General features: G+C 35.8%; 1 protein-coding gene across 1 annotated transcript in view; it reads left to right on the top strand.

Moving 5' to 3' along the window:
* DNAH7 (dynein axonemal heavy chain 7) overlaps positions 1-25,613 on the top strand; it is a 312,783-nt gene that overhangs the window by 33,752 nt on the left and 253,418 nt on the right. Inside the window, exons 8-9 of the mRNA XM_036744029.1 lie at positions 1,784-1,909; positions 18,981-19,100. Coding sequence (XP_036599924.1) covers positions 1,784-1,909; positions 18,981-19,100 — 246 coding nt within the window. The remainder of the gene's footprint in view (positions 1-1,783; positions 1,910-18,980; positions 19,101-25,613) is intronic.

Below are 25,613 nucleotides of genomic sequence, written 5' to 3'. Positions count from 1 at the left end.
GTAACAATGATTCATGTAAATAAAGATGTAATGATTTAATCAGGGAACCTTTTTACCACCACCTTGATTAGTTCCTGCTAGAGTACACATCATGGAACATGATCAGAGCTGAGCCTATTCGTATTATATGTCATATGCACTGTTTTTGGAGCTGGGCTCCTTCCAATGACACATTTATCTTGACCCTTTGCAGTGGGCCACATGTGCTAGAAAGACTCGGCACTTTAGAATGACACATCAATCCCTTGCCCTACCATGGTGGCTCATTCTAGAGTGGAGGGAGAGAAAGAAAGAGTCAGAGGATTGAGTCAATCCTTTTAAGGTCTTCTGAACTTTTGCCTCTGTGACTAATCCCTGTGGTTGTAGCCCTCACCTCCTGCAGCCATCGTGGGTGGCTAGGAGATTGCTGTGAATACTCCTGCTATATAGAAGCAAAAACATTTCCCCAAAATGCTAGCTTACAGGTTTCAGGTTTGTATTGCCCTGTAAGTAGTCTTCTCAAGCTGCTCAGTGGTTTTTCTATATCACAGAATCTCAGAATTAGAAGGTGGCTCAGAGGCCATCCATCTAGTCCAATCAACACCTGACCAAGAATTCCCTCCACAGTGTCCCCAGGAAGTAGCCATCTAGCCTTCATTTGAAGGTACTCCTTCAAATTAGTAGTCCATTACTTCCTGAAACACTCCATTCTAGTATTAGATAGTTCTAGCTGTTAGAAAATTTATCCTTCCATTGAACTAAAATCATCTTTTCTCTGAATTCCATCCATTGCTCCTAGTTATTTACGTAAGTGCCAAATAAGTTGGATCCCTCTCCAACATGAGAGCCCTTCAGATACTTGAAGACAGCCATCACCCTAATTCTGCTTTTCTGTAAATGGGATCTGACCGGTTCAGAGTATAGCAAGGACCGTTACAACAGTAGGGATAAGTGATAGTTCACTAGTCCTGAACAGTCCCCCCAGTTGATGCTGATAGTGACAGCTATCCTGGTTTGGTTTATTTTGAGCTGTGGAACCACCACCTATTCCCTTGCCACACTTCTGACTGTGCCTGCACGTTCCTGTTTTCTTTTGGACGGTGTTTTAGCAGCCAGTTGTGGCACATTTTGTTTGAGAGGTGAAGCTTTTTCCTTGTTTGTCAGTCTTGTTTTCACAATGGACTCTCCCTGCATGTAAAGAGTGTGTTTTTCTCCAAGTGGTTGCTACTCTGCTTCTTCCAATTGATAATCCTCTTCCCTACATTGCAGAGTATGGCAGCCATACGTATGCTATGATCATAGCTAGTTTATAGATGTCCTTATACTCTTTTTTTAATTATAAAAATATTTGTAATATATTTTCCATTTTTCTCATAAAAGGAAAACATCACATTTGATCTTCTGGTCATTTCTACTTGTTGAGATCCTATCCATCCTTTAAGCCCCAACTCAGATGCAGATTCCTTAATTATTCATTTAGTGATATATTCTAGCTAGAAGTGATATTCTCTCCTCAGCACTTTGTACTTCTCTTATGAATTTATGCTCTCTTCTGTATTATAGCTATTTGTGTACCTTTATTATTTCTCCTAATAAATGTTAACCTCCTTGAAGACACTGTAATGTATTAATTTTATTTTTCTTTATATCTCCTTCAACTCCTACCTGGTATGCACATGGTAGGTGTTTAATATATATTTAAATTGAATTGTATTTAAAATGTTATAAAGCTGTTGTTACTGAGAAGACCTATTTTTTTTAAGTTTTTTCTTTTGATTTGGGATTGTTTTCTCCTTGCCTTTAGAATGGAAATTCTGCCAAAACCTTGGAGGAAGTCTTTTTTTGCAGCTTGCAGTTTTATTAGAGATAATTTAAATGCAATGAACCCTACAATGCTCGCAGTTCTCGATCTGTGGCAGACTTCTTTTAAGTAAGTAGCCCTGATTTTATTAACATTATTAAATAATGCTATGATCTTTTTGTTAAAATTAGCCTATTTGTAAATTACTAGAGGGCAAAGATTGTATCATTTTTTAGCTTTGCCTTTTATTCCTTGTGTGTAGCACAGTATTTGGCACATAGGAGCTTAATAAATATTTTTAAATTTAAAAACTTGATCACAATGTGATCTAATTGACTGTCTTAGAAGGGAAAGTAGCATTTCTATGTAATAGTGATGTATCACAAGGTACTCCATAGGTATAACTGTACCACTTAATTTTTACAAAAGGAGTATTTAGAGAGAAGATCTAGCAAAAACAGAAGAAAAATACATCTCTTTGAGCTAGGCCATCTAGGGTAAAATTTAAAGTAATTGCCACAAACTATTGATTTCATGAAGTTCACTTCCAAATGTGACATTGCCACTGGGTGAGTTGCCCCCTTGTTGTAGGACCTGGCATGAGCTGGATCAGATAGGCTGTTCCTTACTGGGCTTGGCTGCATACTCTAGAATGTACTCCTGTTCCTGGACCTCTGTCTTTCCAAACTTTCGAACTCTCACAAGGCCCTTAAGAAGACATAGGAAGATAGGACAGAGGGGCAGCTAAGGTGGTGCAGTGGATAGAGCACCAGGCCTAGAGTCAGGAGGACCTGAGTTCAAACGTGGCTTCAGACACTTAATAGCCATGTGACCCTGGCCAAGTCACTTAACTCCGATTACCTCAAAAAAATAAAACCCTAGGCAGGAGCCAGCCCCATCCCAGAGACAAGCTTGTCTAGGGAGCCACGTGCTCACCTGCTTCCTACTGATGAGAGAGAGAGAGAGCCGGAAGCCCCTTTTCCTCACCTGAAGGCCCAGAGCAGTTTGGCCCACTTGCTGGAACACAGCCAGAGAGAAAAGAGAAAAACTGATTTGACTATTTAGTGCCTTTTGTATGCACGCTTAGTCCTGTTGTTTCAGCAACCATTCGGAAAAATTCCTCTTTGCCAAATAAGTGAAGAAACAGTCATAGATGCTTTGAAGTCCATGTAGGGGATTATATTCCGTACTGATAGACTCCCCTTCCTTCTCACTTTTTTCCATTACTCCTTTTTAGTTTCTTAACCTTCTGAAGTTTTTCCATTTGAATTTCATTATTTTTTTTCTAGCTCTGTTGGGGAGTTTTATTGGTAAAGCATTGAATAAGTAAATTAGTTTAGGTAATATTGTCATTTTTATTATATTGACTTGACCTACCCTTGAGCAATTAACGTTTCTCCAATTTTTTAGGTCTGTATTTCTGCAAAGAGTATTTTATAGTTGGATTCATATAATCCCTTGGTGAATCTTGGTAGATACATTCCCAAATATTTTATAGCTTCTATAGTTATTTTACAAGGAATTTCTCTTTCTAGCTCTTCCTACTGGGTTTTGTTGATTAATTATAAGAATGCTGATGATTTACTTGGATTTCTTTTATGTCCTACAACTTTGCTGAAGTTAATAATTTCACTTAATTTTAGTTAACTGTCTGAAGGTTTCTGAGTATATCATCAATATTCCCTCAATTTCTTTTCTTTGTCTTATTTCTATATCTAGCATTTCTAGCACTGTTACATAGTAGTTACCATAGTAGTGGTGATAATGGGCATCCTTTCTTTACCCCTGATTAGAAAGTCTTCCAACTTTTCTCCATTATATATAATGTTTACTCTTAGATATAAACAAATATGATTCACTGTATTAAGGAAAAGTTTATTTATTCCTATAATTTCTAGTTTTTAATTGAAATTGGTTGTTGAATTTTGTCAAAACCTTTTCAGCATCTATTGACATAATCATATATTTTTATTATTTATATATTTAAATGGCTTATTATATTTATAGTCTTTCTTGTGTTGAATCAACCCAGAATTCTTGTTTTAATCCAAACCTAGTCATAGTATAAAAGTATAAAATCTCATATGCTGTTGTACATCATATTTTATTTAAAGTTTTTGCATCTGTGTTCATTAAGAATATTGGTCTCTCCACCCCACCTCCTTTCTCTGCTTTGTCTCTTTTTAAGTATCAAGCCCTTATTTGTATTCTTAGAGGCTGGAAAGCTACCTTCTTATTGTTGCAAATAATTTACATTGTATTGAAATTAATGGATCTTTGAACATTTTATAGAATTCACTTGTAAATCCATCTGGTCCTGGAGTTTTATTTTTTCCTTTGGGAATTCCTTTATGGGTTTCCAGCTTCTTTTTCTGGTATTGGATTATTTAAACAGTCTATTTCCTTTTTTGTTAATCTGGATGGTTTATATGTTTCATAAGTATTCATCTAGTTCTTCTCAATGTTCAGTTTCGTTAGCATATAATTAGCCAAAATAATTTCTGATAATTTCTTTTATTTCTTCTTTAGTTGTTATGAGTTCTCCCTTTTCATTGTTCGTATGAATAATTTAGTTTCCTATATCTTTAAGAGGGCATTATATCAGTCAGAGCATGCTATATATGCTCATAAGGCACAGATTCTTAGAGAGAGGAATGTGTAGCTCTGTGGCCCCTTCAAGGAACCAGATGGCCCCACAAGGGTAGGGAACCATGTAGTCACAGAGAAGGCAGTGGACAGAGTTAGTAGTGGAGTGGTAGAAAGCTCCTGTGCTAACCTGGTCGCTTTAGGTTATGTGAGCTGGCAGTACTAGAAGAATACCTGGTCAAACACAGGAATGCTTAGACTAAGCTTTCTAAGTACAGAAGAGTTCTTGTACAATGAAGATTTTCTGGATAAATAGGAGGATTCATGTACATAACAGGACCCGAACCACAGACCCTTGATGGAGAAGAACAAATGTGGACCTTGCCATGCACTGATACTGTGCACTAGGAGTGAAGTAAATGATAAGAGTTTTTAAAAAGCAGAGATTCTGCAATTTCAAAGGAGCTGTGTATAGAGCAGCTTTTGATTTTCTTACTCTGCGTGTGATATCCTAGTTAAAATTGTTCATGTTCCATTTAAATAGCTAATATTATTACTGTTAGTAAATACTATTAGTATTAGCTATTAAAATGGATATTAGCTAAAAGTTTTAAGTCTTTAGATTTTATAACATCCTTGGCAGAAGGGAATTGGAAAAATTAGGAAGGTGTAACTATGTAAATATTATTAATCAAGTCATTTACCATGCCTAAACATAAAGAAAGCCAAAATTTTAAATCCTAGAGGCCTGAACTTGAACATAACAAAATATATGTCTTCTACTATTATTTTATTATTTAATTCTGTAAAAATTTTTGTATAGCCTTGTAGTGAGCCCCAAAGGTAAGCTTTTTATGCAGTATTATATGTTTAGTATTTCCTAATTTTGTGATAGAACTTTATCCAAGCTTCATAGAACTCAAATGTATAGAATCATGGACAGGATTGGGATAATTCTTATTTAAGCATTTACTTCTAAAAATGCCACTGAGAAATATAAGAGATCTCAAGAAGCAAATCACACACAGTGATTTTGTTAAGAAAGCAGGTGAAGACAGATTCTTTTTTTTTTATTTGAGTAGCTGGTTCAAATGAGGTATTTTTACATTCTGACATTAGAGGCCGTGAAGAAAATTGTCTCCTGTCAGACGGTATTGTCCTAGATCTTTTAATGCTGTCCTTGATCAGCATATTCTGTCTGCTTCTGGAGATTCAGATTTTTCAAACACCAGTGGTTGAATTGAATCACTTTTTTCAGTGCAGTCATTTCAATATTAAAACAAATTTATTCAATGTTCTTTTATAAAAAAATCAATCAAAGAACAATAGAAAGACAAGAAAAGCATGAATTAAATTCTCATTAGTTTTTTAGATTTATGACCTAGCTTATAGCCACGGACAGGACCAGTGGCGGTAATATAAAATAATTTTGGTAAAGTGTTTTGTAAGCCTTAAACTGCCCTGTAAATGTCAAATGCCCAAGTGGATTTTAATTGAGTAACATCTTCTTCATTGTTGTCCAAAGAGGGTAATTTTTGACAATTCATCAGACCAATCGAATATTGACATTTTAGTAATTGAGATAAAAGACAATTTTTAAATCTTTCTTTGAAAGCTAGATCTAATTAATCTTACTACTGAATCAAGAGGATCAATCTTATTTAAATGAAAGGATTACTAAATAGCCAGTAAGATTTATCTGACAATATCTTTCTCTTAATAGATTGTCTAACTGTCAGGTAGTATTAAAGAATTCAGAATATTTTATGTTCCTAAATTGATATACCTTAAGTAACTTTGATTAGATTAGGGAGTAAATTGTCCTATACATTTTATAAAGAGAAATTAGAACTTCTTAAAACAGTTTTTTTAAAGTTGGTGAATATCAATAAAAATATTTCAATCAATAAGGAGTGTTTTTAGAGTTCTCTGAATTAGAACCTTACTCTAGACAGATGACCATTGTCTATCTTTTGTATGTAGGAGATAGGTAGGTGGCTCAGTGGATAGAGCTCTAGGCCTGAAGTCAGAAAGAGCTGAGTTCAAATCCATCCTCAGACACTTACTAGTTTTGTGACACTGAGCAAGTCACTTAACCTCCCTTTGCCTTAATCTGTTGGAGAAGAAAATGGGGAACCACTCTAGTGTCTTTGCCAAGAAAACCTCATAGACAGTATGTTCCCTAGGGTCATGAAGTGCAGGACATGACTGAATGACTAAACAGTAACAAATAGATGTGCATGTTCTTAAAGGTAAGGTTTTTTTTATTGTGTCTGTTTCCCCATCACTTATCATAGTTCCTAGCACATAGTAGACGAGTAATAAGTTATTGTTGATTAACTGACCTTACTTTCTACTTTACTGAGAATTTACTGAGAAATAATCCTAAGAGAACTTTCTCAATTCCCCTCTTCCTTACCTCTAAAACTCTCAGTGTATTTACTTATTTTTTTCTTCCTTCTATTCTCTGAGGAAGAGGTGATTCTTCCCTTTGCCAAAGTTAACCCTTTCACCTATAGCCTTTATACTGTCTCCTTCTGTGTCTGCCATGACCATGCTCCACTTTCCAGTCTTGTGTATCTTGACTATCTCCTCTCCATACATAGGTCTTCTTTTTCCAAAACAAAGTAAACAATAAGAAAAGTTTCTTTCCTTGACTCTGCATATTCCTTCAGGAAACTGAACTACAGTTTCCTCCCTTTAACTGACAAATAAAACAAAACTTTCTAACAATGAGATCTGCTCAGAGTTGGAATGGGCTGCCTTGAGATATGGTTTGGTCTACCTCCTCCGAGGTCTTCAGGCAGAGGCTGCATGATGAATTGTTGGTATGTTATAGAGGAGATTCTTTTTGTGAATGGTTCAGGATAGCTGTTATAGTCCCTTCTAATGCTCAAATCTTGTGATTCTGTGATTCAAATTATAAAACAAGAGGAGTTTACGGCAGAATGAGATGAAAATCAGTCTATTGTCCTGCTGTCACTGAAAGGGTATCCTCAATCAGCACAATAGATCCTGAGCCCTACCTTCTTGCATTCTTAGGTGTGCCATGGTTGCAAGATGTTCGTGGTGTTTCCTTCGTAGTGAGCTGGCCCAAACCCCTCTGAGACAGATGGGTTTTTATAATCTTTCAGGAGGTAGTAGAGATGTATTTGTCATCACTATTTTCTTTCATGGAGATTAATTTCCAAAGGGTGGAATAATACAGCTAGGCCTTGAATACTGCTATGGCTTTTATCACTGTTGCCAAATGAAAACCCCTCAAGCTTTGCCTTGAACAAGGAATTTGCTAAAAGTTAGCTTTAGAGAGGCAGGAGCTGAGGGAAGCTGATTCTTGGGAAGCAGAAAAGCAAAATTTAAAGCATATGTGATATGTTCACCATGAAGAAAGCTATATGATCATGGGATGGTAGATTTAGAGCTAGAAGATATATCTCAGAAGCTATCTATCTAGTTCCTCTCCTGCATTTTACGATTGAATAAACTGAGACCTGGAGAAGTTAAGTGATTTACCCAAGATCATTTGAATAACAAGCAGCAGATCTGGGAAGGTAAATGGAGTAAGTATAGGAAATTTTGCCATGTGAACTGATTCACAGGCCATTAATGTAACATCTTGGTAATGTAATGTAAAAATCTTTATAAGAATGATACGTGTATGAATTGAAGATATCCTCGATAAAAACGAGGAGAGAATGGCAGGCTTTCTCAAATGACATCCTGTAGTAGACTGTATCTTTATAGTTATGCAGTGACTGAAAGGTATAGAGAATATATACTGTTTCTTACTGATCAATCATAAACAGACATTTGATTCATAAAAGAAAATTAAATACTCCCCTCCAAAAAGATGTCTCCTCTGGATATCCTGATTGCCTGAAACAACAGGGAAAACTGTTCAAAAAGCAAGTCAGTGTCAAGCAAAAAATATCAAGTGGCTTTCTCATCTTGGAGATATCTCAGCTCTGAGGCCCACTTATCTAACTGGAGAGACCCTAGCATAGACCACTATCCATCTACCTATCTACCACTAGATCCCCTCAATTTCCAATTCTTTGCCGCCACAAAAAGAACTACTGTAAATATTTTTGTACATGTAAGTCTCTTTCCTTTTCTTTTTATCTCTTTGGGGTACAGACTATTAGTGATATTGCTGGATCAAAGGGTATGTACAATTTTAGAGCCCTTTGGGCATAGTTCCAAATTGTTTTCCAGAAAGGCTGGGTCAGTTCACAACTCCATCAACAATTCGTTAGTGTACCTATTTTCCCTCATCCCTTCGGGCATTTGTCATTTTTGGTAGGTATGAAGTGGTATCACAGGGTAGTTTTAATTTGCATTTCTCTGATCAGTAGTGATTTAGAACATTTTTTTCATATAACCACAGATAGCTTTGATGTCTTTTTTAGAAAACTGCCTGTTCATATCCCTTGAACATTTATCAACTGGGGAATGACTCTTATTTTTTATAAATTTGACACAGTTCCTTATATATTTGAGAAATGAGGCCTTTATCAGAGAAACTTGCTGTAAATTCTTTATATTACTTTGTTATCGATAGTACCTTTTAGCAAAATGTAGTTTCTGTGGTTATCTGTTTTTGCTTTTGCTTAGTTTGAGATCATGATTGCTACCTCTGCCTTTTTTACTTCAGCTAAAGTATATTAGATTCTGCTCTAACCCTTAATTTTATCTTTGTGTGTATCTTTCTGTTTTAAGTGTGTATCTCTTTTAAAAAACATATTGTTGGATTCTGGTTTCTAATCTACTCTAATATCCACTTCTGTTTTATGTGAGAGCTTGTTCTATTCACAGTCATAGTTGTGATTATTTTGTATTTCCCTCTGTTCTGTTTCTTCTGTTTATTCTCTCACGCGTGCTCTCTTGTGCTCACTTGCTCTCTCTCGGCCTCTCATTCTTTGCCATCACAAAGAGAACTGCTATAAATATTTTAGAACATATAGGTTCATTCCTTTTTTTGGGAAACAGACCAAAGAGTGGCATCGTTGGATTGAAGGATATTCACAGTTTTGTAAATCTTTGGGCATAATTCCAAATTGCTCTCCAAAATGGTTAGATCAGTTCACATGTCTGCCAACAGTGTATTAGTGTCCCAAGTTTTCCACATACCCTCCAGCATTTGTCATTTCCTCTTTCTGAAATTTTAGCCAATCTGGTAATTGTAAGATGGAACCTCAGAGTTGCTTTAATGTGCATTTCTCTAATCAATAATGCTTCAGAGCATTTTTCATATAACTATACATAGTTTTAATTTCAGAGCCTTTAACCATTTATCAATTAAGGAATGACACATATTCTTATAAATTTTACTGAGTTTTCTATATATTTGAAATATGAGACCTTTGTCAGAGAAACTGGCTATAAAATTTTCCCCCAAGTTTCTACTTTCTTTCTAATCTTGGCTACATTGGTTTTATTTTTAGAAAACCTTTTAAATTTAATATATTCAAAATTATCCATTTTATATCTCATAATGCTCTCTATCTCTTGTTTATTAATTATTCTTTTATCTATAAATCTGATAGATAATATATTTCATGCTCCTTTAATTTGCATATGATGTCTCCCTTTATGTCTAGGTCATGAATCCATTTTGACCTTATCTTGGTAAATGGTGTAGAGAGATTGGTCTATACATATTTTCTGCAAGACTGCTTTCCAGTTTTTCCAACAATTTTTGCCAAATAGTGAGTTCATACCCCAGAAGCTTATATCTTTGCATTTATCAAACATGAGCTCAATCTAGTCATTTACTACTGTGTATTGTATACCTGGAGTATATGAAGTGTTCAGGAGGACTAGCACTTCTGGTATGAGGGCTTGCTGAGCCCTTTTCGAGGTTGCTCATCTACTTTTGGTGTCCACTTGATTCACCAAACTCTCACCTGTGGCTCCAAGAAGCTGTAGCATGCATAATAGCTATACATTGGTGGTAAACTGTTTGGGCAGATGGGCTAAACCAGGTTAAGGATAGCCTATAGGCCTCAAGCGAATTAGGGGGATGTCTACTCAAGCATGTGAAGACTTTCCCTGGCAGAATGGGTGGATGAAAATAATTTGTTTCAATGTCCATGAAGGTGGCTGAAGCAGTGCTGTGGAATGCTTAGAGCTTGGTCAGGTATCAAAGATGCTGAGGTCATTCACTGCATCCTGGGCCATCGCCAGTCATCTTGACTTTTGTCCTTCCGCTGGACTTCAATGACTCAGGAAGAGAGAATGAGGCTCTGTGAAACTTTGCTTCATTTAAATCCAGTTGAGCCATAAATCAAAATACCACCTTTATGATGTCATTGGTCCTCTTCAAAAGTGAAGGACAAACAATTGTATACCTACCATATTCCACTGATCCACCATTTTATTTCTTAGCCAGTGCCCAATAGTTTTGATAATATCCACCTTACAGTACAGCTTAAGATCTGGTACTGCTAGATTTCCTTACTTTACATTTTTTTCATTAATTTCTTTGATTTCTTGACCTTCTGCCCTTCCAAATGAATTTTGTTATAATTTTTTTTAGCTCAATAAAATATTTTTAATAGTTTAATTAGGATAGCGCTGAATAAGTAGATTAGTTTAGGTGGAATTGTCATTTTTAGTATATTGTCTTGGCCCATCCATAAATAATATTCCTCCAGTTATTTAAATCTGACTTTATTTGTATAAAAAGTGTTTTATAATTATGTTTGTATAGTTCCTGGGTTTGTCTTGGCAGCTATACTCCTAAGTATTTTATATTGTCTACAGTTATTTTAAGTGAAATATCTCTTACTATCTTTTCTTTCAGGGCTTTGTTGGTAATATATAGAAGTGTCAATTATTTATGTGGGTTTATTTTATATCCTGCTATTTTGCTGAAATTATAAATTGTTTTAACTAATTTTTAGTTGAACCTCTAGGATTTCCCCAGTATATCATCAAATCATCTACAAAAAGAGAAAGTTTTATTTTTTCATTGTCTATTCTAATTCCTTCATTTATTTGCTTCCATTTGCTACTGCTAACATTTCTAGTACAATATTGAATAATACTGATGATAGTGAGCATTTTCTTCACTCCTGAGCTTATTGGGAAGACTTCTTGCTTATCCTCTAACAGATAATGCTTGCTGATGTTTTTAGGTAGATGCTTCGTATTTTAAGGACAAAAAAAATCCATTTATATCTATGCTTTCAAGTGGGCTTTTTTAAAAAATAGGAATGAGTGTTGCATTTTGTCAAAAGCTTTTTCTGCATCTGTTGATCTTTGAAATATTGTTGTGGTCTCCTGGCTTGTATTTTATTTAATATTTTTGCATCAATATTCATTAGGAAAATTGGTCTATAATTTTCTTTCTCTGTTTTTGCTCTTCCTAGTTTAGGCATCAGAACGATATTTGTTTTATAAAAGGAGTTTGGTAGAACTATTTTTTTTGGTCTACTATTCCAGATAATTTATTTACTATTGGGATTAATTGATCTGTAAGTGTTTGGTAGAATTCACTTGTAAATTCATCTGGTCTTGATGCTTTTTTCTTAGGAAGCTCATTTATGGCCTATTATTTCTTTTTCTAGAATAGGTTTATTTAGATATTTGATTTACTCTTCTGTCAATCTAAACAGTTTATATTTTTAAGTATTCTTCCATTTCACTTAGATTATTTTTTTATTTTTTTAATTAATTTAATATATTTAGTTTTCAGCATTGATTTTTCACAAAAGTTAGAATTACAAATTTTTCCCCCATTTCTACCCTCCCCCCACTCCAAGATGGTGTATATTCTGGTTGCCCTGTTCCCCAGTCAGCCCTCCCATCTGTCACCCCACTCCCCTCACATCCCCCTTTCTCTTCTTCTCTTCTAGGGCAAGATAAATTTCTATGCCCCATTGCCTGTGTATCTTATTTCCTAGCTGTATGCAAAAACTTTTTTTTGTTGTTGTTGTTTTTGAACATCTGTTTTTAAAACTTTGAGTTCCAAATTCTCTCCCCTCTTCCCTCCCCACCCACCCTCCCTAAGAAGGCAAACAATTCAACATAGGTCACATGCGTATCATTATGTAAAACCCTTCCACAATACTCATGTTGTGAAACATTAACTATGTTTTGCTCCTTCCTAACCTATCCCCCTTTATTGAATTTTCTCCATTGACCCTGTCCCTTTTCGAAAGTGTTTGTTTTTGATTACCTCCTCGCGCCATCTGCCCTCCCTTCTATCATCCCCCCTTTTTATCTTCTTCCTGCTTCTTTCCTGTGGGGTAAGATACCCCATTGAGTGTGTATGGTATTCCCTCCTCAGGTCAAATCCAATGAGAGCAAGATTTACTCATTCCCCCTCACCTGCCCCCTCTTCCCTTAATACAGAACCCCTTTTTCTTGCCACTTTTATGCAAGATAATTTACCCCATTCTATCTCTCCCTTTCTCCCTCTCTCTTAAATTGATTTTATTTTTTAGATATCATCCCTTCATATTCAACTCACCCTGTGCCCTTTGTGTGTGTGTGTGTGTGTGTGTGTGTGTATACACATATATATACATATATACATACATAGGCACACACATATGTATATATATGTATACACATATGTATATGCATATTCCTTTTAGCTGCTATGATATTGAGGTCTCAAGAATCATATACATCATCTTTCTATGTAGGAATGTAAACAAAACAGTTCGACTTTAGTAAGTCCCTTATGATTTCTCTTTCTTGTTTACCTTTTCTTGCTTCTCTTGATTCTTGTGTTTGAAAGTCAAATTTTCTATTCAGCTCTGATCTTTTCACTGAGAAAGCTTGAAAGTCCTCTATTTTATTGAAAATCCATATTTTGCCTTGAGCATGATACTCAGTTTTGCTGGGTGGGTGATTCTTGGTTTTAATCCTAGCTCCATTGACCTCTGGAATATCGTATTCCAAGCCCTTCGGTCCCTTAATGTGGAAGCTGCCAGATCCTGTATTATCCTGATTGTTTTTCCACAATATTCAAATTGTTTCTTTCTGGCTGCTTGCAGTATTTTCTCCTTGATCTGGGAGCTCTGGAATTTGGTGACAATATTCCTAGGAGTTTTCTTTTTGGGATCTATTTGAGGAGGTGATCTGTGGATTCTTTCAATTTCTATTTTACTCTCTGGCTCTAGAATATCAGGGCAATTCTCCTTGATAATTTCTTGAAAGATGATATCTAGGCTCTTTTTTTGATCATGGTTTTCAGGTAGTCCAATAATTTTTAAATTATTTCTCCTGGATCTATTTTCTAGGTCAGTGGTTTTTCCAATGAGATATTTCACATTGTCTTCCATTTTTTCATTCCTTTGGTTCTGTTTTATAATATCTTGATTTCTCATCAAGTCACTAGCTTCCACTTGTTCCAATCTAATTTTTAAGGTAGTATTTTCTTCAGTGGTCTTTTGGACCTCCTTTTCCATTTGGTTAATTCTGCCTTTCAAGGCATTCTTCTCCTCATTGGCTTTTTGGAGCTCTTTTGCCATTTGAATTAGTCTATTTTTTTGAAGTGTTGTTTTCTTCAATATTTTTTTCAGTATTTTTTTGGGTCTCCTTTAGCAAGTCATTGACTTGTTTTTCATGGTTTTCTTGCATCATTCTCATTTCTTGTCCCAATTTTTCCCCTACTTCTCTAACTTGCTTTTCCAAATCCTTTTTGAGCTCTTACATGGCCTGAGACCAGTTCATGTTTTTCTTGGAGGCTTTTGGTGTAGGCTCTTGCACTTTGTTGACTTCTTCAGGCCATACGTTTTGGTCTTCTTTGTCACCAAAGAAAGATTCCAAAGTCTGAGACTGAATCTGGGTGCGTTTTCACTGCCTGACCATGTTCCCAGCCAACTTACTTGACCCTTGAGTTTTTTGTCAGGGTATGACTGCTTATAGAACAAAGAGTACTTTGTTCCAAGCTTGAGGGGATGCACCGTTGATTTCAGAGCTATTTCTATACAGCCAGCTCTGCCACCCCAGCACTCTTCCTTCCTCAAGAACCACCAACCCGGACCTGATGCAAATCTTAAGCAGGCTCTTCACTCCTGCTCTGATCTGCCACTTAATTCCTCCCACCACGTGGGCCTGGGGTCGGAAGTAACTGCAGCTGTAGTTCTGTAGCTGCACCTCCCCCGCTGCCCCTGGGGCGGTGGCCGAACCTCGAACTCTGTCCCCCACAGCTTTTCCCACTAACCTTCTCTGTTGTCTTTGGTATTTGTGGGTTGAGAAGTCTGGTAACTGCCCCAGCTCACTGATTCAGGGTGCTAGGGCCTGTTCTGCCCAGCTCCTGGTCTGGCTGGTCCTGCTGCCTCCCATGCTGAGCTCCATTCCCCTCCACTCCATGCGCTGTAGACCTCATCCAGCGACCATCCAGGCTGTCCTGGGCTGGATCCCTGCTTCCCTCTGCTATTTTGTGGGTTCTGCAGTTCTAGAATTTGTTCAGAGCCATTTTTTATAGGTTTTTGGAGGAACATGGTGGGGAGCTCACACAAGTCCCTGCTTTCCAGCTGCCATCTTGGCTCCACCCCCAGAAGTCCTTCACTTAGATTATTAAATTTATTGGCATATAATCAGGCAACATAACCACTAATAATTGCTTTAATTTCATCTTTATTACTGATGTATTCAACCTTTTCATTTTTGTTACTGATGATTTGGTTTTCTTCTTTTTTAGAAATTCATATTAACCAGTGGTTTATGTTATTTTCCTCATAAAACCATCTCCTAGTTTTATTTGTTAATTCAATGGTTTCTTAATTATCTTATTAATTTCTCCTTTGATTTTCAGAATTTCCAATTTGATGTTTAATTGGGGATTTCTAATTTGTTCTAGTTTTTTAAGTTACATATACAATTCATTGATCTGTTCTTTCTCTATTTTATTGATGTAAACATTTAAAGACATAAATTTTCCTCTGACAACTGCATTTGATGTATCCCCCATGAGTTTTGATATGTTGTCTCATTATTATCATGTTTATACATTTATTGTTTCTGTGATTTGTTCTTTGACCCATTCATTTTTAAGATTAAATTGTTTAGTTTTCATTTAATTTTTAATTTCTGTTTCTATGGTCCTTTATTAAATGTAATTTTTATTACATTATACTCTGAAAAGGATGCATTGAATATTTCTGCTTTTCTGCACTTGACAACAAAGTTTTTATGCCCAAATATATGGCCAGTTTTTATAGAGGTGGAATATGCAGCTGAGAAAAAAGTATATTCATTTCCATTCTCATTCAGTTCTCTTAATGTCTGTCATATCTAGCTTATCTAAGATTCTATTTACCTTCTTGACTTCTTATTTTTATTTGGTTAGATTTATCTAGTTCTGATAAGGGGAAGCTGAAGTCCTTCACTATTATGGTTTTACTATCTATTGCTACTTATAATTCATTTATCTTTTACTTTATAAATTTGGATGCTATAGCATTTGGTGTATACACACACACACATGTATGTTCAGTATTGACATTACTTCATGTTCTATTGTACCTTTTAATATAATGTAATTTCCCTGCTTATCTCTTTTAATGAAATATATCTTAGCTTCAGTATTTTTGTGCCTCTTTTACCACGCTGTTAACTTTCTTTTCATAATTTTCTTGTATCATTCCCATTTCTTTTTCCAGTTTTTCTTCTGCTACTCTTATCTCTTGAATTCTTTTGGGAATTCTTCTTTGGCTTGGTTCAATTAGCATTTTTCTTTGAGGCTTTACCTACAGCTATTTTCACATTGTTTTCTTCTTCTGTTGTCTTGGTCTTCCCTGCTACCGTAGTAGCCTTTTATGGTTAAGTTCTTTTTTGTTTTTGCTTGCTCATTTTTCCAATCTATTTCTTGACTTTGAACTTTATCTTAAAGTTGGGCTCTGTTCATTTGAGAATGGGGAGGCACTGTTTCAAGCTTCAAACTTTTCTGTTACTGTTTTCATAGCTAGTTCTGAGATTCTTCAAGTTTTTGGTGCTTCCAAGGTAGTATGATCCAGGGAGAGAAGTGATCACTGCTGTCTTGGTTTGCACTCTGGTTTTTATCTAGAAAAGGCCCCTGGTCCCCTGTAGCCACAACACTAATATTCCTCTCTGACCTGGAATTGTGACCCAGGACTGCTTATGGGCAATAGAGTTGCCAGTCAACACCAGCTGCCATCAAAGGATCCTCCGTAAACTCTTTCTGACCAATTGTCCAATCTCCTTTACAGTCTGTGCACTGAGAGCTCTCAAAACTGCTGTTGCTGTTGCTGATCTTGTAGTTGCCTCCAAGGCCTGCTACTGGTGCCCCTTCTGCGCTGTGGGCAAGCCCCTACCCTGGTATCACAGACCCCTCCTGTGGACCTCCTAAAAATTATTAGGCTGGAAAAATGTCTTACTCTGACTTTTTGTCAGCTCTGCCACTCAAAATTTGATTTGAGAAACTATTTAAAATTGTTCATAGGGGAATATTGGTAGAGTTCAACTGGGTTGTTACCTATATTCCACCATCTTGGCTTTGCCTCTCCAAAATAAGCTCTTAATAAATGCTCTATCTCTCATCTTATCCATGTAAAATATTCATTTGAATGAATTCACTTGAAGGGCAAATGATTGTTTTCGTTAAATCCATCTTAAACTTCCCTATTTCTGTTGAATATACCCTCCACCAGTGGTGAGTGAACTTCTTTCAGTCACCCAGGCTTCCAGCATTGGAGTCCTTTTCCCTCTTCCCCATCTCCAAGACTTGTTGGCAAGTCTTCATTGTATCTTTCACTTTTCTGCACTTATAGCATTTGCTTGAGTTCAAGCTCCTCTCACCTGTTGCCTAAATTATTGTAGCCTTACCATTAGTCTCTGAGTCTTTCATCTCTCCAGTCCATCTTCCATGCAGCTGTCATATTAATATTCCTAAAACACAGATCTGGTCACTCCTCAACTCAAGTCTTCAGTGGCTCCCAATTGACTTTAGAATAAAATAAAAATTCAACCTGGCATTTATAGCCTTCTACAAACTGCCTCCTACCTACCTTTCTGATAATTTCCTATGAGTTTTCTCACTCTTCATGCCCTCCATTGTCCTGATCAAACTGGCCTGCTAAACCTTCACCACAAGTGACTTCTTGTTTCTGTGCTTTTGAGTAAATGGCTCCTCATTTATTGAATGCACTCCTCACCTCTGCCTATTAGAATTCCCTGCTTATTTCAGCTCAAGTGACAACTTATAGAGATTTTAATCAATATTTTCTCCCTCTTTGAATTACTTTGTGTTATTGTATACACTATATATTGTGTACGTGTTATATCATCCCAATCAAATGTAAGCTCCTTGAGGTTGGGTTTATTTTGTTTTTGTCTTTTTCTTTTTTTCCTTTTTTAATGCCCAGAGCCTGCTTGGCATAATGCTTTGTGTGTAGCAAGTGCTTAATATATTTTTGTTAAATTGAATTGGATTGACATGAAGATTTTGTGGGAATATAGGAGTACAAAACTTTATTTTTTGTTAAGCATTTAAAAGTGTTTTAAAGTATTAATTTATTTATTTTTAGTTTTCAACATTCACTTCCGTAAGATTTTGAGTTCTAAATTTTCTCCCCCTACTTCCCCTCCCCCACCCCAAGATGGTGTGCAATGTGATATAGGCTGTATATATACATTCATATTAAACATATTTTCACATTAGTCATGTTGTAAAGAAGAATTAGAACCAATGGGAGGAACCATGAGAAAGAAGAAACAACAAAAAAAGAGAGCAAATAGTATGCTTTGATTTGCATTTAGACTCCATAGTTCTTTTTCTGGATATGGATAGCATTTTCCATTATATATCTTTTGGAGTTGTCTTAGATCCTTGCATTGCTAAGAAGAAGTAAGTCTATAAAAGTTAGTCATCACACAATGTTGCTGTTACTGTGGACAGTATTCTCCTGGTTCTGCTCACTTCACTCAGCATCAGTTCATATGAGTGTTTCCAGGTTTTTTCTGAAGTCCACTTGCTCATTATTTCTCATGGAACACTAGTATTCTGTTACATTCATATGCCACAACTTGTTCAGTCATTCCCCAATTGATGGGCATCCCCTCAATTTCCAATTCTTGACCACCACAAAAAGAGCTGTTATAAAAATTTTTAGCAGAGAACTTTAGCAATAAATCTGGAGTAGTGACCTTTAACCCCTCTCACTCACTCTGGTGGTTTGCAACCATGGACAGAGACATAAAAGTTAGGTATCCATTATCTAGACTTCAATATAGGTGGGTCCTCTATTTTAATTAAGGCCTTTTTCCATGTCTTCCGAGGAGGTACTGGTGACTAATTTGATAATGTAACCTTGCTTTCTAGTCTTTGGTTGGCAATAATGGAGCTTTTGTATTCTTTATGTCTTCTTATTAGAAAAGGACTGAAAATCTGAGAAAGCACTGCCCATAAAGCTTATCCTGTTACAATTTTAAACTCTAAATCTTGGCAGAGCGACGAATACCTCTTGGAGTTTATACAAAAACTGATAAAAAGACATGATTAAGAATATAATTTTATTGGTTAAACTTGAGAATATGCCCCCTAAGAATGTCATGTTAGTAAAGGAGAATAATCAACAAATACAAGACAAAGTTATGGCTATGACTACTCATTAGTATCCATTTTTATTCCTTGCAGAAAATTACGTTTAGTTGACGTAGAAGAATTTCATAATCGCCAGGAGGCAATGGAGCTGTCAGTCTTCCAGAACATTGTCATGAAACATATGGAATCTGCCAAAGAGACACTACTTAAAGTGTATGATTGAATATGTGAACTCATTTTCATATTGGACAAAGAATAACTTATGTTTTTTAGTTCTATTTAAAAGAAAAAACATTGTTCCAGAAGGGTACTGTATTTTCAGTCAGATGATAGTTCAGAACATATCTTGTTTTAAAAATTCAAATCACTTCTGCTCAGAATATGACAGATAGTATAGCTTTAAGAAGAAAATGGTCAGATCTTTGCAGCATTAACTGTGGATACCTCTAAGGAGTTTGCTTTATTTAGAATCAAAAGTAAGAATTTTTATGCCTGGAATAAGTACCCTAAACCACATTCCAAACAAACAGCAAGAAAACAGTAGACTTATAGTTGAGCAGTGGCAGGAAGTTTGTGGATGCCATGCTCTTGCTGGGGGTAGGTCAAGCTTGCTGCTCGGTAGGTCACCCCATATTAGAGGAGCTTTGTAATTTAACTAATACTTGTTGCTAATAAGGTATGTTTGGTTGTTTCTATGTTGCAAAGGACTAAAAGTGTTGTCAGCAATCTCTAAATTCAGTGCCCCAATTACTTCACCATAGTTATGGCTCTGATTCTAGCTATCCAGATGTTTCCCTGCTATTGTGACTGTATAGAAATTGAATTGGATTGTTAAAATGGCTGTGATCTGGTTGCCATCCTCTGTTTCTACCCCTCTTCTATTAATAGTAGTTCCTTGGGATGAGATAAGTGCCAAGAATTCAGAGAAGTTATGGATCCTCAATCAATAAAAACTTATTGGGCACTTATTGTATGCAAGGCACTGGGCTCTTGCTGTTTGCTGATGAGGGTAAGGAGGAAAAGCAGCATAGAAAACAAAACCTGCCCCTATGGAATTTCCAATTCAGCTGAGACAAGATTAAAAGAACATTAGCTCCTCTTCTGAATGGCCCCCACATCTAAAAGTTGCTGATGCTGATCATAATTGTTCTCAAACACCATAATAAACCCAATTCTCCCTGGTATGTGAGATTAAAAACTGAGAGGTCCAACTTGTGAATCAAAAGTTGTCTCACCAATGGTAATGGACATATACCACCAAGTACCACTTGTTTTTCAACAACTGCTTGGAAATTATCTTCCAAGAATATTAAATAAGAGATTGTCTTTTTCTGTAGAATCATAGACCTTTGCTTATTATTTTTTCCCACATAGGAAACACTCATACATGGTTTGAAAGAACAGATTTTTGTTGTTGTTTCAAATTATAATTTTATGAATGTAAGGAAAGACAAGAATTATTTCATTTAGAGACCAGAAGGCAGATAGGAAACAATTACCATCTTTAAAATGCATGTGAACTGATTATAAGGGAGTTACTCTGTATCACTAGCAAGGACAGAACACGAAAAAAAATATTCCTAAATTGTTGCTGAAGGATTTGATCTAAGGAAGTAGGTACTGCTGTGAATATTGGAATGGAACGAGTAATCGATCGGAGTGAAATGAGTAATCAAAGAAGGCTCTAGAATATCTTGCTGAAAGCTTTTCAAAATAACTTTGATAGCCACCTTAGTAATTTATATGCAGTCCTGCCTGGAAATGCAATAAGCTTGATGATAGCTCTCCTAATCCCAAATTCTTTTATTGTAGAGCCAGTTAGTTTATATGTAAGTTGTAAAAAAATCTTAAAGCAGTTGATACCTGTCATCAGTAAAGATTAAGTTTCAGCTCATATACACAGCAAAAAAGAACAATTAGCAAAATATTTACTAGGCTTCTTTTTAATATTTATTTTTTGTTGGTGATATTAGTCATTTTAGTTGTGTCCAGCTCTTTGTGACCTCATTTGGAGTTTTCTTGGCTCTACTTGGTCATTGTTTGGGCCCTGATTAATTGAATACAAATAGCAATTATTTCTGTTTTGGCCAGAAACCCTAAAGGTCTTCTCTCAGATTGATTTTTTTTTGACTAGCTAAAGAGGCCATTGTCTGTCTCATTTCTTACCAAGCCTTAATCACTGAAAAGGCATTGCCTCAGTCAAACTGAGACCTGTTAAACAAGACCTTAGCTTATAAAGGCCAAAGACTCCCCCTTCACTCGGGCTATCTCCAGTCATCCTGATCTATATCTCACTATTGGACCCAGATGGCTCTGGAGGAGAGAGTGACGCTGGTGACTTTGCACAGCCCTCCCTCACTTAAATCCAATTCACTTGCATGTCTTGGTCCTCTTCAAAAACAAAGGACAGACAACAACTGGAGGGCTTTACCATTTCTTTCTCCAGCTCATTTTATAGATGAAGAAACTGAGGTAAACAAAGTTAATGACTTACCCAGAGTTGCACAGCTAGTAAGTGTCTGAGGCCAGATTTGAACTGAGGAATATGAGTCAGCCTGATTCCAGGCCTAGTACTCTACCAACGGTGCCACCTAGATGACCCATTTATTTTTAAAGATTGATTTATTTAAAGTAAGATATTTTAACTTTGTTAATGTCTTTTATGATGTAAGTAAATATTTGATTTTCTATAATTATGTTTGAATTGTACATATCTTAAGAAGCAGATTCAAAGAAAAGAACCAGGTTCATTCAATACCTGATTATATTGATATCTATATGATTTTGCAAAATTTTACTTAAGATGACAAAACATTATACTTTATAATAGAATTATAAACCTTCCTTCTAATTTTTCCATCCTTAAACATTAGCAGAATCTCCATTCTTAGCCTAAACAAATAGTCATCATTTTGATTTTGTTAAGATGGCTTAGAGTACCTGCTTTTTCCTAAAGAGAATGTAAGGCTTTGATATAATAAAGACTAAAAATTCCTTTAACTTTTCTAGTACTTTACAATTGTAGATATTTTGCATATTTTATTTTATTTCATTTGATCCTCACAGGGACTATAAAGCAACTAGTTCAAGTATTATTATTAATATTTAACAGATGGGAAAACTGAGGTCAGAGAGGTTTAAATATTTTGCCCAACATTCCCTAGTCAGTAAATAGTGGAGCCAAAACTTGTATCCAGGTCTAGTTTCAGAGGCTTTTTCCCCCACTTTCTTTTTTCTTTTAAAAAATCTTTTTATTTATTTTATTCTGAACTTAAGAAATAAAACAAGCATTTCCATAACATAGAATAGAAAAAAGATGATTGTACATGAAACTGCAAATCCACTATTCCTTTGAAACATATAATAAAATTATCATATAACTTTTTCCCCCTTTTTTCTTTCCTTCCCCTCCCCTGCCCTAGAGATGGCTACAATTAAACACAAATATGCATATGTATATATACATTTAAGCCTATATTTTCTAGCACTTTTTTAAACAGAAATGAGTGTTGTACATACATATATTTATATATATATACATATATATGTAAAACCATTTTACAAGTACTTCTAATTATCAGTTCTTTCTCTAGATGCAGATAGTGTCTTCATATGCCATTTGTAGTTAATTTGTAATAATCAAAATGATTTAGCTGTTCAATGTTGCTCTTAAAACACTATTACTATCTACAGCCTTCTCTTGGTTCTGCCCATTTTGCTTTTCATTATTTCATGCAGATCTATCCATGTTCTTTGAAGCTCATTGAGCTCATCATTTCTTATGGTACAGCGGTATTCCATCACAATTATATGCCACAACTTGTTCAGTTATTCCCCAATTGACAGGCATCCCTGAAATTTCTGTTTCTTTGCCACCACAAAGAGAGCTACTATAAATATTTTAGAACATATAGGTACTTTTCCTTTTTTCTAGTCATCTTGGGAATCAGACCTAGTAGTAGTATTGCTGGGTCAAAGGGTATAGGCAGTTTTATAACCCTTTGGGCATAATTCCAGATTGCTCTCCAAAATGGTTGGATCAGTTCACAGTTCCACCACCAGTGAATTAATGTCCCAAGTTTTCCACATTCCTCCAACATTTGTCACTTTGTCCTTCAATCATTTTAGCCAATCTGAGAGATGTAAAATGATATATCTCAAGGTTGTTTACATTTGTATTTCTCTAATCAATAATGATTCAGAGCAGTTTTTACACTACTATAAATTATTTTGATTTCTTCAGGGGAAAACTATCTGTTCATATCCTTTGACCATTTATCAATTGGGGAATGACTCATATTCTTACAGATTTGTGTGCTCTTGTTGTTGGTCTTGTGTTGGTCTTTCACCTCCACAGCAGCTGCTAGCAACATTGTTGTTACAAAATCTCTCTGGTTCTGGTGCTTTTTTTCTTAGGGAGCTCAAGTGTAACCTCTTATTTTATTTTTAAATTCCTTTTCAAGTTCTCCCAAAAACTCTTTTTGGATTTGTGACTGTCGTTCGATGTGAACGGCAATTTTTTTTTATTAACTCAGATCTTCTTTTATACCATAATGGTTAGCTACAGTTGGTCAGATTCTTTTTCATTTGCTTATTAAGTTTTATTTTATTCATAGCAGCTTATTATTATAATTGGCTTTTAATCCTGATTTGTGGGTAATGGTTCCTTAGGTCTCTCTGAATTCTGTCCAGGGGTGCAATGTCAGGAACTTCTCTCCTCCCCTAAGCCTCAGTTAGGGCCCCCAGCCACACAAAATGCTTTTGCTCCCTGGGGTACCACACTCACCAGGTTTATGCTTGCTCTTTCTTGCCCAGGGCCTCACCCAAGAATCTCTTCTGGTCAGCACTACCAGGCCGGCTGTCCAGAAGCAGCAGGGGGTCTTTCAGTCTTCCCTCAGCCTTCTGATTCTCACACTGTTCTTTAGATGGAAGTTCATGAGGTGAAAGTTCTTAAGGACTAGTCTGCTTCCCAGCGGCGCTGCCCCCAGGGCCTACTATTTGTTGATTCATAGGAGCAGGCCTGGAGGTATTTACACTTCACTCTAACCAAACCTCAACCCCTGGATATCCTGTCTTTCCTAAGGTCCTCTCAAGTTGTCTTAAAAGGATAACTGCTTTACCTCTATTTTTGCTACTCTGCTTTCATTTTGTGGCAATATCTGGTTTGTTTGTGGAGGAAGTTTGATGAGCCTGGAATTTTCTGACCTCTGCTGTCTTCCCAGAATTCCCTTTAGTTTTAGTTTCAAAGTACTTTCCAAACACCGTGTGGCTGCTTATCTCATCCTTACTGGTGGATTTTTCCCCCCAGCTGACTTGTGCTGTTAGGCATACTAGCAAACAGTCGATGAGCACCAGCAAACTGTTCAGGAGTGGCATCTGCAGAATTGTAGTTTCAATAAATTCAAGCATATATTCTCTTTCCCTTTACCTTATTAACAAAATGTTTTTCTTGTATCTGCCTTCCTCTCAATGCTTTTAGCAGAAGAGTCAGTAGTCGGTTATGGTTCTCTTGTGTGAGTTTGTGTTGTATGTTTGAAGCTTAACTTGAATTCGTATTTTACCCAATATTGTGTAGTTAATTATATAGTATATTCTCTTTTCTCCTTTGGCACCTGAGGTAGTTTAAACTAATTGTTTTCATGATTTTCAATTTTTCCTGGTGATTTTTGTCATTTTAAAATTATTTTCACAAGATTTTTTGGAAATTTTTTGATGATAACATTCAACCAACTAGCAAATAATTAAGACCAATTAACAAGGGAATAAAATGAATAACAGAGCATCTTGCAATAGTCTTTGGTCAAAGGAAGTAAATTTGACTTGAAATACTTAATTCAGTTAAAATATTATAATCAAATTTACTTTTTTACATTTCTATTGCTAGTTAAATAAAAAGGTAGATAGGTTATAGTATAGAATTTGTTTTTTATACATAGTACGTATTATTTCTTCATGATAAACACTTATTCTTAGGGTCTATGTCATGAGACTTCATCATGAGATTCTTCTGGTACTTCAGTAATTTAACTCTTTTGACTGGGTTTCAATACTCCTCTTCTGTTTATTGAATCCTCAGATAGTGCTACAGTTAAGATTCTGTGTATTCCTTGAGACCATGATTTCCATCACTGTTTAAAGAAAGTCATAGGATGTACTGTACATATACAGTTGATAGACATATAATATATATATATATATACACATACATATATATATTAAAGATAGAATTTATTTGATTATTTGATAACTCCTTCTACCACTGCAGGTTGTCAACTTCTCTGCAATTTATAGTATTAGAAAGACACCTGGGACTCGGTGATTATGCAATTTGCCCAGGGTCAAAGAGCCAATATGTGTTAGAGGTAAAACTTGAACCCAGCTCTTCTTGATTCCAAGGCTAGCTTTCTCCTATACTGTTCTGATTCTGCTAAATCATCTTAATACATATAAATATCAAGAAACCAACTCTGGTGGCCTCCTGCTTATGCTTCATCTCTCTTATTAGGTCCAGAAACCACCAGCATTTGGCATCCATTTTTTTCAAGTTCCTAATAATTTTATGCCAAATTGAAGTTTTGATTCTCCTTAATCTGTAGTTTGTGAAACCATAAACTACAATATAATACTAATTGCCAGCATTTACTTTAGCTTCAGGTTATGGTCCTCATTGGGATTGCTCCTCTTTTTTCCATCCTATGGTGAAGGCAGGGACTGTCTTTTGCCTCT

Source organism: Trichosurus vulpecula, chromosome 2, assembly GCF_011100635.1.
Source record: "Trichosurus vulpecula isolate mTriVul1 chromosome 2, mTriVul1.pri, whole genome shotgun sequence".
Lineage (NCBI taxonomy): Eukaryota > Metazoa > Chordata > Mammalia > Diprotodontia > Phalangeridae > Trichosurus > Trichosurus vulpecula.
This window is presented reverse-complemented; position numbering and strand designations above follow the sequence as displayed.